This window comes from Hyla sarda, chromosome 12, assembly GCF_029499605.1.
Source record: "Hyla sarda isolate aHylSar1 chromosome 12, aHylSar1.hap1, whole genome shotgun sequence".
Classification (NCBI taxonomy): domain Eukaryota; kingdom Metazoa; phylum Chordata; class Amphibia; order Anura; family Hylidae; genus Hyla; species Hyla sarda.
In genome coordinates this window covers 1,536,367-1,549,094 of record NC_079200.1, presented here as the reverse complement: position 1 = coordinate 1,549,094, position 12,728 = coordinate 1,536,367, and the positions used below count along the sequence as shown (strand labels likewise).

At 46.4% G+C, this 12,728-nt stretch overlaps 1 protein-coding gene across 2 annotated transcripts in view; it reads right to left on the bottom strand.

Moving 5' to 3' along the window:
- Positions 1 to 12,066, bottom strand: part of CBFA2T2 (CBFA2/RUNX1 partner transcriptional co-repressor 2) — a 54,619-nt gene extending 42,553 nt beyond the window's left edge. For both annotated transcript variants that reach the window (XM_056547820.1, XM_056547821.1), the window contains exon 1: positions 11,881 to 12,066. In XM_056547820.1, coding sequence (XP_056403795.1) covers positions 11,881 to 11,908 — 28 coding nt within the window. In that variant the 5' untranslated portion in view covers positions 11,909 to 12,066. The remainder of the gene's footprint in view (positions 1 to 11,880) is intronic.
- Between the last annotated feature and the right edge of the window lie 662 nt (positions 12,067 to 12,728).

Sequence of the window (12,728 nt, the reverse complement as noted above, 5' to 3'; positions counted from 1 at the left end):
GTATACAGATATATATATACACACACAGGAGTATACAGATATATATATACACACACACAGGAGTATACAGATATATATATACACACACACAGGAGTATACAGATATATATATATACACACACACAGGAGTATACAGATATATATATACACACACACAGGAGTATACAGATATATATATACACACACACAGGAGTATACAGATATATATATATACACACACAGGAGTATACAGATATATATATATACACACACAGGAGTATACAGATATATATATATACACACACAGGAGTATACAGATATATATATATACACACACAGGAGTATACAGATATATATATATACACACACAGGAGTATACAGATATATATATATACACACACACGAGTATACAGATATATATATATGCACACACACAGGAGTATACAGATATATATATATATACACACACAGGAGTATACAGATATATATATATATATATATATATATACACACACACAGGAGTATACAGATATATATATATATACACACAGGAGTATACAGATATATATATATATACACACAGGAGTATACAGATATATATATACACACACAGGAGTATACAGATATATATATACACACACAGGAGTATACAGATATATATATACACACACAGGAGTATACAGATATATATATACACACACAGGAGTATACAGATATATATATACACACACAGGAGTATACAGATATATATATACACACACAGGAGTATACAGATAGATATATATATATATATATATACACACAGGAGTATACAGATATATATATATATACACACAGGAGTATACAGATATATATATACACACAGGAGTATACAGATATATATATACACACAGGAGTATACAGATATATATATACACACAGGAGTATACCGATATATATACACACAGGAGTATACAGATATATATATACACACAGGAGTATACAGATATATATACACACAGGAGTATACAGATATATATATACACACACACACACAGGAGTATACAGATACACACAGGAGTATACAGATATATACAGGAGTATACAGATACACACAGGAGTATACAGATATATATATACACACACACACAGGAGTATACAGATATATACAGGATTATGGGTTGTGTGGGGTCAGGGATGGAGCGCGTCCGGATATATACAGGAGTATACAGATAGATATATATATATATATATACACACACACAGGAGTATACAGAGATATATATATATATATATATATATATTGCAGTAACACAGGTTTATTCCCTTTGTGTGTGTGTGTGTATATATATATAGATCTCCTCTCCTCTGTATATATATATATATAGATCTCCTCTCCTCTGTATATATATATATATATATATATATAGATCTCCTCTCCTCTGTATATATATATTGCAGTAACAAAGGTTTTGCTATACACATGTTTATTCCCTTTGTGTATATATATATATATATATAGATCTCCTCTCCTCTGTATATATATATATATAGATCTCCTCTCCTCTGTATATATATATATAGATCTCCTCTCCTCTGTATATATATATATATAGATCTCCTCTCCTCTGTATATATATATATATATATATATATATATATATAGATCTCCTCTCCTCTGTGTATATATATATATATATATATATATATATATATATATATATATATATATAGATCTCCTCTCCTCTGTATATATATATAGATCTCCTCTGTATATATATATAGATCTCCTCTCCTCTGTGTATATATATATATATATATATATATATATAGATCTCCTCTCCTCTGTATATATATAGATCTCCTCACCTCTGTGTGTGTATATATATATATATATATATATATATATAGATCTCATCTCCTCTGTGTATATATATATATATATATATATATATATATATATATATATATAGATCTCCTCTCCTCTGTATATATATATATATATATATATATATATATATATATATATATCTCCTCTCCTCTGTGTATATATATAGATCTCCTCTCCTCTGTATATATATATATATATATATATATATATATATATATATATATATAGATCTCCTCTCCTCTGTGTATATATATAGATCTCCTCTCCTCTGTGTATATATATATATATATATATATATATATAGATCTCCTCTCCTCTGTATATATATATATATATATATAGATCTCCTCTCCTCTGTAAATATATATAGATCTCCTCTCCTCTGTATATATATACATATATTTATTTATATATATATATATATATATATATATATATATATATATATATATATATATATATATATATTGCAGTAACACAGGTTTTGCTATACACATGTTTATTCCCTTTGTGTATATATATATATATATATATATATATAGATCTCCTCTCCTCTGTATATATATAGATCTCCTCTCCTCTGTATATAGATCTCCTCTCCTCTGTATATATATATTGCAGTAACACAGGTTTTGCTATACACATGTTTATTTCCTTTGTGTGTATATATATATATATATATATATATATATATATATATATATATATATATATATATATATATATATATATCTCCTCTCCTCTGTATATATATATATATATATATATATATATAGATCTCCTCTCCTCTGTATATATATATATATAGATCTCCTCTCCTCTGTATATATATATATATATATATATATATATATATAGATCTCCTCTCCTCTGTATATATATATATTGCAGTAACACAGGTTTTGCTATACACATGTTTATTTCCTTTGTGTGTATATATATATATATCTCCTCTCCTCTGTATATATATATATATATATATATATATATATATAGATCTCCTCTCCTCTGTATATATATATATATATATATATAGATCTCCTCTCCTCTGTATATATATATATATATATATATATATATATATATATATATATAGATCTCCTCTCCTCTGTATATATATATATATATATATATATATATATATATATATATATATATATATATATATATAGATCTCCTCTCCTCTGTATATATATATAGATCTCCTCTCCTCTGTATATATATATATATAGATCTCCTCTCCTCTGTATATATATAGATCTCCTCTCCTCTGTATATATATATATTGCAGTAACACAGGTTTTGCTATCCACAAAAAGGAGGAAAAAAAGCAAATTGGACATAATGTCACCAAACTCCAAAAATGGTCCGGACACAATTATTGGCCCCTGAACTTAATATTTGGTTGCACCCCCCCCTGGAAAAAATAACTGAAATCAGTGTCTTCCTATAACCATCAATAATCTTCTTACACCTCTCAGCCGGAATGTTGGAGCACTCTTCCTATAAGCATCAATAAGCTTCTTACACCTCTCAGCCGGAATGTTGGACTCCTCCTTTACAAACTGCTCCCGGTCTCTTATTGGACGGCGCCTTTTCCCAACAGTAATTATAAGATCTCTCCACAGTTGATCAATGGGATTTAGATCTGGACTCATTGCTGACACTTCAGAACTCTCCAGCGCTTTGTTGTCGTCCATTTCTGGGGCTTTTTGACGTATGTTTGGGGTCATTGTTCTGCTGGAAGACCCAAGATCTCGGACACAAACCCAGCTTTCTGACACTGGGCTGTACAGTGTAACCCAAAATCCATTGGTAATCCTCAGATTTCATGATGTCTTGTACACATTCAAGGCCCCCAGTACCAGAGGCAGCAAAACAACCCAAAACATCACTGACCTCCACCATATGTCACTGTAGGTACTGTGCTCTTTTCTTTGTAGGCCTCATTCCGTTTTCGGTAAACAGTAGAATGATTTGCTTTACCAAAAAGATCTATCTTGTCTCATCTGTCCACAAGACGTTTTCCCAGAAGGATTTTGGTTACTCAAGTTCATTTTGGAAAAATATAGTCTTGCTTTTTTATGTCTCAGTGTCAGCAGTGGGGTCCTCCTGGGTCTCCTCCATAGTGGGGTCCTCCTGGGTCTCCTCCATAGTGGGGTCCTCCTGGGTCTCCTCCATAGTGGGGGTCCTCCTGGGTCTCCTCCATAGTGGGGTCCTCCTGGGTCTCCTCCATAGTGGGGTCCTCCTGGGTCTCCTCCATAGTGGGGTCCTCCTGGGTCTCCTCCATAGTGGGGTCCTCCTGGGTCTCCTCCATAGTGGGGTCCTCCTGGGTCTCCTCCATAGCGGGGGTCCTCCTGGGTCTCCTCCACAGCGGGGGTCCTCCTGGGTCTCCTCCACAGCGGGGGTCCTCCTGGGTCTCCTCCACAGCGGGGGTCCTCCTGGGTCTCCTCCACAGCGGGGGTCCTCCTGGGTCTCCTCCACAGCGGGGGTCCTCCTGGGTCTCCTCCATAGCGGGGGTCCTCCTGGGTCTCCTCCATAGCGGGGGTCCTCCTGGGTCTCCTCCATAGCGGGGGTCCTCCTGGGTCTCCTCCATAGCGGGGGTCCTCCTGGGTCTCCTCCATAGCGGGGGTCCTCCTGGTCTCCTCCATAGTGTTTCATTTCATATAAATGTGGACGGATAGTTCGCGCTGACACTGATGCTCCCTGAGCCTGCAGGACTTGAATATCTTTGGAACTTGTTTGGGGCTGCTTATCCACCATCCGGACTATCCTGCGGTGACACCTTTCAGTTTTTCTCTTCCGTCCACGCCCAGGGAGATTATCTACAGTGCCATGGGGTGTAAACTTCTTGATAATGTTGCGCACTGTGGACAAAGACAAATCTAGATCTCTGGGGATTATGTGTTACTGCAATCGTTTTCTGTGAGAAATACCTTTTCTAGAAAAATTTCAGGGGTGCCAACATTTAAGGCCATGACTATACCTCCCCCCGTCCTGTATATACCTCCCCCCGTCCTGTATATACCTCCCCCCGTCCTGTATATACCTCCCCCCGTCCTGTATATACCTCCCCCCGTCCTGTATATACCTCCCCCCGTCCTGTATATACCTCCCCCCGTCCTGTATATACCTCCCCGTATCGGTTTGGCTCATTCTCCGACCGTACAAAGCACGACAGGCGGCACATTTCCCAACTCCGGGCGGCTCATCCATATCAATGGCGTACAGCGTGGATCGGGCAGAGAAACAGCAGGAGGCGGTTTTGAACTTCTCCCGCTGTATCCGGATACACCCCTGGGATATGTTCATACGGCAGAAAATTCTGCCCAGAAATTCTGTTACAATATGCTGAACCTGCTTTTTACGGAATGTCCGCCTGTATTTTCCGGACGGACATTCCCCATTCTTACCACCGTGTGAACATACCCTTATATGGTCAGGAGGACAAAGTAAATAATAAGTAAAAAGAAAAAAAAAAATAGAAAAAAAACACTTACCCAACCCTGGTCCCCGCGGCTCATTCATATCCATCTAGTCCCCGAACGCTCTGCGCAGGACCTGTTGACTGACCACAGCGTGTCCTGTGGTGGCCAGTGATTGGCTGACCTGGCAGGTCCCGCACCAAGCGCTCGTCTGGGAGGAGGAGATCAGGGGACCGGACAGAGCCTAATGCGAGCTGTGAGGGACCTGGGGTAGGCAAGTATGGGTAGTTTTTTTTCATTTTTTTTTCTATTTTACCCCAATAACCATATTATTTCGGTCCCTCTATGACAACGGTCTCAAACTGTAGATGTTGCAAAACCTCAATTCCCAGCATGCCCGGACAGCCAGATACCTGTCTGCCTCTTCCAGGAGATCCCCACTAATCATGAAAGGTAAGTCAAGGCTTCCCTTTTGCAAAACCCCAACTCCCAGCATGCCTGGACAGCCAAACACCTCTCTGCCTCCTCCAGGAGATCCACACTGATCATGAAAGGTAAGTCAAGGCTTCCCTTTTGCAAAACTTCAACTCCCAGCATGCCTGGACAGCCAACGGCTGTCCAGGCATGCTGGGAGTTGAAGTTTTGCAACATCTGGAGGGCCACAGTGTGAGACCACTGCTCTATGTGGACCCATGAATGCTCAGATGGGAACGTGGCACTTGGCAGAGGCCCCCGTAGTGTATACCGCCATATGTCCCACACGAGGCCTAATAACAATCACCACCCTGTGTGAACGGGGCCTTAAGTAGTCACCGACTAGTCACAGACTACAGGTAGAAGAGTCAGGAACCAATTAGCAGAGATATTTATACAATAATTCTCCAGATCCCCCGGAGGCCGAAGCCAAATCTGGCAGCTAGACTATCCGGCTCCATGGATGTGCGGCCTCTACCTGCGCACATGTGCGCCACATATGTCCATAACCACAACCATATGCGCCGCCGCCGCCGCTCACACACTAAACGCTTCCATTTCCCTTTAAAGAAAAAAAAAAAAAAAAGTTTGAAGAGAAGTTCTATTTATACGCGGCTCTGCGCCCGTCTAATCAATGGCGTCTCGGACGTTAATCTACAGCAGCTGCGCTCGGAGACGGACTGGCTCTGCGAAACCTCACACGCCGCGACGCCGGCCAGGCCTGGACCCCGATCCCGTCCGCAGAGGAACAGTCAGGATTCCGCTTCCTTTGGCGCGGCGTCAAGGTTACGCCCCTGGGGGCGAATGTTCCTTTACGTTGTTTAATGTAATTTGTATTAATTGGAAATCGAAACGTATTAAACGCCAACGTCAGGGTGAACGCCGCTACGTGATCGGACTTTACTCGTTAGATATCTGTCTCAAATATGCATGCACGCTCAGCTTGGCCGAGCATACACGTACTTGCCTTTATAGAAATCTAAGTGCCCGATCCATCCCTCCCCTGAAGTCTGCAACAACTTCCAAACTGCAGACCTCCAGCTGTTGCAAAACTACAAGTCCCAGCATGCCCGGACAGCCGATGGCTGTCCGGGCATGCTGGTACTTGTATTTTTGCAACAGCTGGAGGTACACAGTTTGGAGACCACTGTCCTATACAATGAGTGATACAGTCAGGGCATGCTGGGAGTTGTAGTTGTGTAACAGCTGGAGGTCCACAGTTTGGAGACCACTGCCCTATACAATGAGTGATGCAGTCAGGGCATGCTGGGAGTTGTAGTTGTGTAACAGCTGGAGGATCACAGTTTGGAGACCACTGCCCTATACAATGAGTGATGCAGTCAGGACATGCTGGGAGTTGTAGTTGTGTAACAGCTGGAGGTGCACAGTTTGGAGACCACTGTCCTATACAATGAGTGATGCAGTCAGGACATGCTGGGAGTTGTTGTTGTGTAACAGCTGGAGGTGCACAGTTTGGAGACCACTGCCCTATACAATGAGTGATGCAGTCAGGACATGCTGGGAGTTGTAGTTATGTAACATCTGGAGGCCCACAGTTTGGAGACCACTGTCCTATACAATGAGTGATGCAGTCAGGACATGCTGGGAGTTGTAGTTGTGTAACAGCTGGAGGTGCACAGTTTGGAGACCACTGCCCTATACAATGAGTGATGCAGTCAGGACATGCTGGGAGTTGTAGTTGTGTAACAGCTGGAGGTGCACAGTTTGGAGACCACTGCCCTATACAATGAGTGATGCAGTCAGGACATGCTGGGAGTTGTAGTTGTGTAACATCTGGAGGTGCACAGTTTGGAGACCACTGTCCTATACAATGAGTGATGCAGTCAGGACATGCTGGGAGTTGTAGTTATGTAACATCTGGAGGTCCACAGTTTGGAGACCACTGCCCTATACAATGAGTGATGCAGTCAGGACATGCTGGGAGTTGTAGTTGTGTAACAGCTGGAGGTGCACAGTTTGGAGACCACTGTCCTATACAATGAGCGATGCAGTCAGGACATGCTGGGAGTTGTAGTTGTGTAACAGCTGGAGGTGCACAGTTTGGAGACCACTGCCCTATACAATGCATCATTTGTGGAAATCAGTTCCCAGGAGACGCTCATTTACTGTACAGAAATACTGACGCCAATGTGATGATCACCCGTAATACGAGGCCTGAACCCTTAAAGGGAACCTACATCATGTGACAGAAGTCTATGGGGGGGGGGGGGGGGGGGTCCTTCCTGCCGATCCGGGAGCTGCCGCCTGTGAAATATAAATATACAATAAAGTATAGAAGTCACAGTCTGGTCCGTACACAATCACCAAAAAAGGCCAGAGCCGGTGCGGCTGCGTACAGGACAGACCTCCGGTGGGGCGGCCGCGGTCAACGGTGAGATAAACAGAACGCCGAGCGGCGCCATAATATTTACAGAACAGGGGACATAGAATAGATACACGTGCACGATACCCAGCACCCAGCCGGTGCTCAACACCAGATCCTCCTGAGAGAACACGTGCACGCTCCCCACCAGGTCCCCCTGAGAGAACACGTGCACGCTCCCCACCAGGTCCTCCCGAGAGAACATCTGCACGCTCCCCACCAGGTCCTCCCGAGAGAACACGTGCACGCTCCCCACCAGGTCCTCCCGAGAGAACACGTGCACGCTCCCCACCAGGTCCTCCCGAGAGAACATCTGCACGCTCCCCACCAGGTCCTCCCGAGAGAACATCTGCACGCTCCCCACCAGGTCCTCCCGAGAGAACACGTGCACGCTCCCCACCAGGTCCTCCCGAGAGAACATGTGCACGCTCCCCACCAGGTCCTCCCGAGAGAACATCTGCACGCTCCCCACCAGGTCCTCCCGAGAGAACATCTGCACGCTCCCCACCAGGTCCTCCCGAGAGAACATCTGCACGCTCCCCACCAGGTCCTCCCGAGAGAACATCTGCACGCTCCCCACCAGGTCCTCCCGAGAGAACATCTGCACGCTCCCCACCAGGTCCTCCCGAGAGAACATCTGCACGCTCCCCACCAGGTCCTCCCGAGAGAACACCTGCACGCTCCCCACCAGGTCCTCCCGAGAGAACACCTGCACGCTCCCCACCAGGTCCTCCCGAGAGAACACGTGCACGCTCCCCACCAGGTCCTCCCGAGAGAACATGTGCACGCTCCCCACCAGGTCCTCCCGAGAGAACATCTGCACGCTCCCCACCAGGTCCTCCCGAGAGAACATCTGCACGCTCCCCACCAGGTCCTCCCGAGAGAACATCTGCACGCTCCCCACCAGGTCCTCCCGAGAGAACATCTGCACGCTCCCCACCAGGTCCTCCCGAGAGAACATCTGCACGCTCCCCACCAGGTCCTCCCGAGAGAACATCTGCACGCTCCCCACCAGGTCCTCCCGAGAGAACATCTGCACGCTCCCCACCAGGTCCTCCCGAGAGAACACCTGCACGCTCCCCACCAGGTCCTCCCGAGAGAACACCTGCACGCTCCCCACCAGGTCCTCCTGAGAACACGTGCACGCTCCCCACCTGACATCCTGACATCTTTAGCGCCACAATATCTTCGTTTTAACCACTTAAGAGCCAAGATCCTTCTCACAATGTCTAAAGAACCTGTGATGACGCCAACACTAAGGGCCCTCAGCGAACTATTAATCATCTACAGCCAGTGGTCTCCAAACTGGGGACCTCCAGCGGTTGCAATACTCCAACTCCCAGCATTGCCGGAGAGCCAACGGCGAGAAGCCAAGATCCCTCTCAACATCTAAACAACCTGTAATTCCAAACTATCAATCACCTACCACCTGTGTTCTCCAAACCGTGGACCTCCGGCTTCTAATTGGTGGCAAAACTACAACTCCCAGCATTCCATTGGCTGGAGGTCACCACATGTGAAGCATCAAGTCCTAACTCAAATATTATTTTCTAAATCTCAGTTGGATCGGCCTCCACCATCTATCAACCCTCCCTGTCCTATCTACCACCAGTGGTCTCCAAACTGTGGACCTCCAGCTGCTGTAAAACTCCCAGCATGCCTGGACAGCTACTTTGGAGCCTAGATCCCTCTCATAACATCTAAAGGACCCGTGAAGACGCCATCACCAAGGACCCTCAATAAACTATCAATCATCCACCACTGGTGGTCTCCAAACTGAGGACCTCCAGCTGTTGCAAAACTCCAACTCCCGGCTGTCTGGGCATGCTGGGAGTTGGAGTTTTACAACGACTTAGAAGTCAAGATCCTTCTCATTAAAGGACCCGTGATGACGCCCAATTATGATCTACTGCCAGTGGTCTCCCGAGAGAACATCTGCACGCTCCCCACCAGGTCCTCCCGAGAGAACATCTGCACGCTCCCCACCAGGTCCTCCCGAGAGAACACCTGCACGCTCCCCACCAGGTCCTCCCGAGAGAACACCTGCACGCTCCCCACCAGGTCCTCCCGAGAGAACACGTGCACGCTCCCCACCAGGTCCTCCCGAGAGAACATGTGCACGCTCCCCACCAGGTCCTCCCGAGAGAACATCTGCACGCTCCCCACCAGGTCCTCCCGAGAGAACATCTGCACGCTCCCCACCAGGTCCTCCCGAGAGAACATCTGCACGCTCCCCACCAGGTCCTCCCGAGAGAACATCTGCACGCTCCCCACCAGGTCCTCCCGAGAGAACACCTGCACGCTCCCCACCAGGTCCTCCCGAGAGAACACCTGCACGCTCCCCACCAGGTCCTCCTGAGAACACGTGCACGCTCCCCACCTGACATCCTGACATCTTTAGCGCCACAATATCTTCGTTTTAACCACTTAAGAGCCAAGATCCTTCTCACAATGTCTAAAGAACCTGTGATGACGCCAACACTAAGGGCCCTCAGCGAACTATTAATCATCTACAGCCAGTGGTCTCCAAACTGGGGACCTCCAGCGGTTGCAATACTCCAACTCCCAGCATTGCCGGAGAGCCAACGGCGAGAAGCCAAGATCCCTCTCAACATCTAAACAACCTGTAATTCCAAACTATCAATCACCTACCACCTGTGTTCTCCAAACCGTGGACCTCCGGCTTCTAATTGGTGGCAAAACTACAACTCCCAGCATTCCATTGGCTGGAGGTCACCACATGTGAAGCATCAAGTCCTAACTCAAATATTATTTTCTAAATCTCAGTTGGATCGGCCTCCACCATCTATCAACCCTCCCTGTCCTATCTACCACCAGTGGTCTCCAAACTGTGGACCTCCAGCTGCTGCAAAACTCCCAGCATGCCTGGACAGCTACTTTGGAGCCTAGATCCCTCTCATAACATCTAAAGGACCCGTGAAGACGCCATCACCAAGGACCCTCAATAAACTATCAATCATCCACCACTGGTGGTCTCCAAACTGAGGACCTCCAGCTGTTGCAAAACTCCAACTCCCGGCTGTCTGGGCATGCTGGGAGTTGGAGTTTTACAACGACTTAGAAGTCAAGATCCTTCTCATTAAAGGACCCGTGATGACGCCCAATTATGATCTACTGCCAGTGGTCTCCAAACCGTGGACCTCCAGCTGTGGCAGAACTACAACTCCCAGCATGCTAGGATTACCAGGTGCGCATCATCTGGAGGTCCACAGTATGAAGACTCAGGTCATGACCTTTCTCCACAACATCTAAACACCCTGTGATGAACGTTCAGGGTTCTCCAACCTGGGGACCTCCAGCTGTTGCAAAACTACAACTCCCAGCATGTCCGGACTGCCAACGGCTGTCGGGGTATGCTGGGAATTGGAGTTTTGCAACCACCGTGAAGCCAAGATCCTTCTCACAACATCTAGAGGAGCCGTGAAGACGCCATCACCAAGGACCCTCAATAAACTATCAATCATCTACCACTGGTGGTCTCCAAACCATGCACCTCCAGCTGTTACTAAACTACAACTCCCAGCATGCTCGCCGCCCCAGGTCTGCATCATGTGGAGTCACCATAACAGCGGTGACTGAACCTAACAACAAGAGTGTACGGGCGTCCGGCCTGGACAACCACTCTCATCATCCGCAACGTCTAAGACTTTTTAACACTTTCCCTTCCAGACCCGGCGGGGAGAAGAACTCAAACCAACAAGAGTAAACAACGGAGACCGGAGACTTACACTGGAACGATCCCGGGATCCCGACCATCGTGTAGAATAGAGACGTCTCCTCACACCCGGGGGTAACGGCCTGTGCGGGAGGATCGGGGGCTGGGAAGGAGACAAGAGAAGGGGGCAGGGAAGGATCAGGGAGGACCTCCCGCTCCACAGGAAACCCCGCCCTCCCACAGTCCACAGCGCCGCCCAGCAGAGCGAGGAAACGTCACCCATAGCAACCAATCACAGCGCCACCCAGAGGAAACGTTACCCATAGCAACCAATCACAGCGCCACCCAGAGGAAACGTTACCCATAGCAACCAATCACAGCGCCACCCAGAGGAAACGTTACCCATAGCAACCAATCACAGCGCCACCCAGGGGAAACGTTACCCATAGCAACCAATCACAGCGCCACCCAGAGGAAACGTTACCCATAGCAACCAATCACAGCGCCACCCAGGGGAAACGTTACCCATAGCAACCAATCACAGCGCCACCCAGAGGAAACGTTACCCATAGCAACCAATCACAGCGCCACCCAGAGGAAACGTCACCCATAGCAACCAATCACAGCGCCACCCAGAGGAAACGTTACCCATAGCAACCAATCACAGCGCCACCCAGGGGAATGTTACCCATAGCAACCAATCACAGCGCCACCCAGGGGAAACGTTACCCATAGCAACCAATCACAGCGCCACCCAGGGGAAACGTTACCCATAGCAACCAATCACAGCGCCACCCAGGGGAAACGTTACCCATAGCAACCAATCACAGCGCCACCCAGAGGAAACGTTACCCATAGCAACCAATCACAGCGCCACCCAGAGGAAACGTTACCCATAGCAACCAATCACAGCGCCACCCA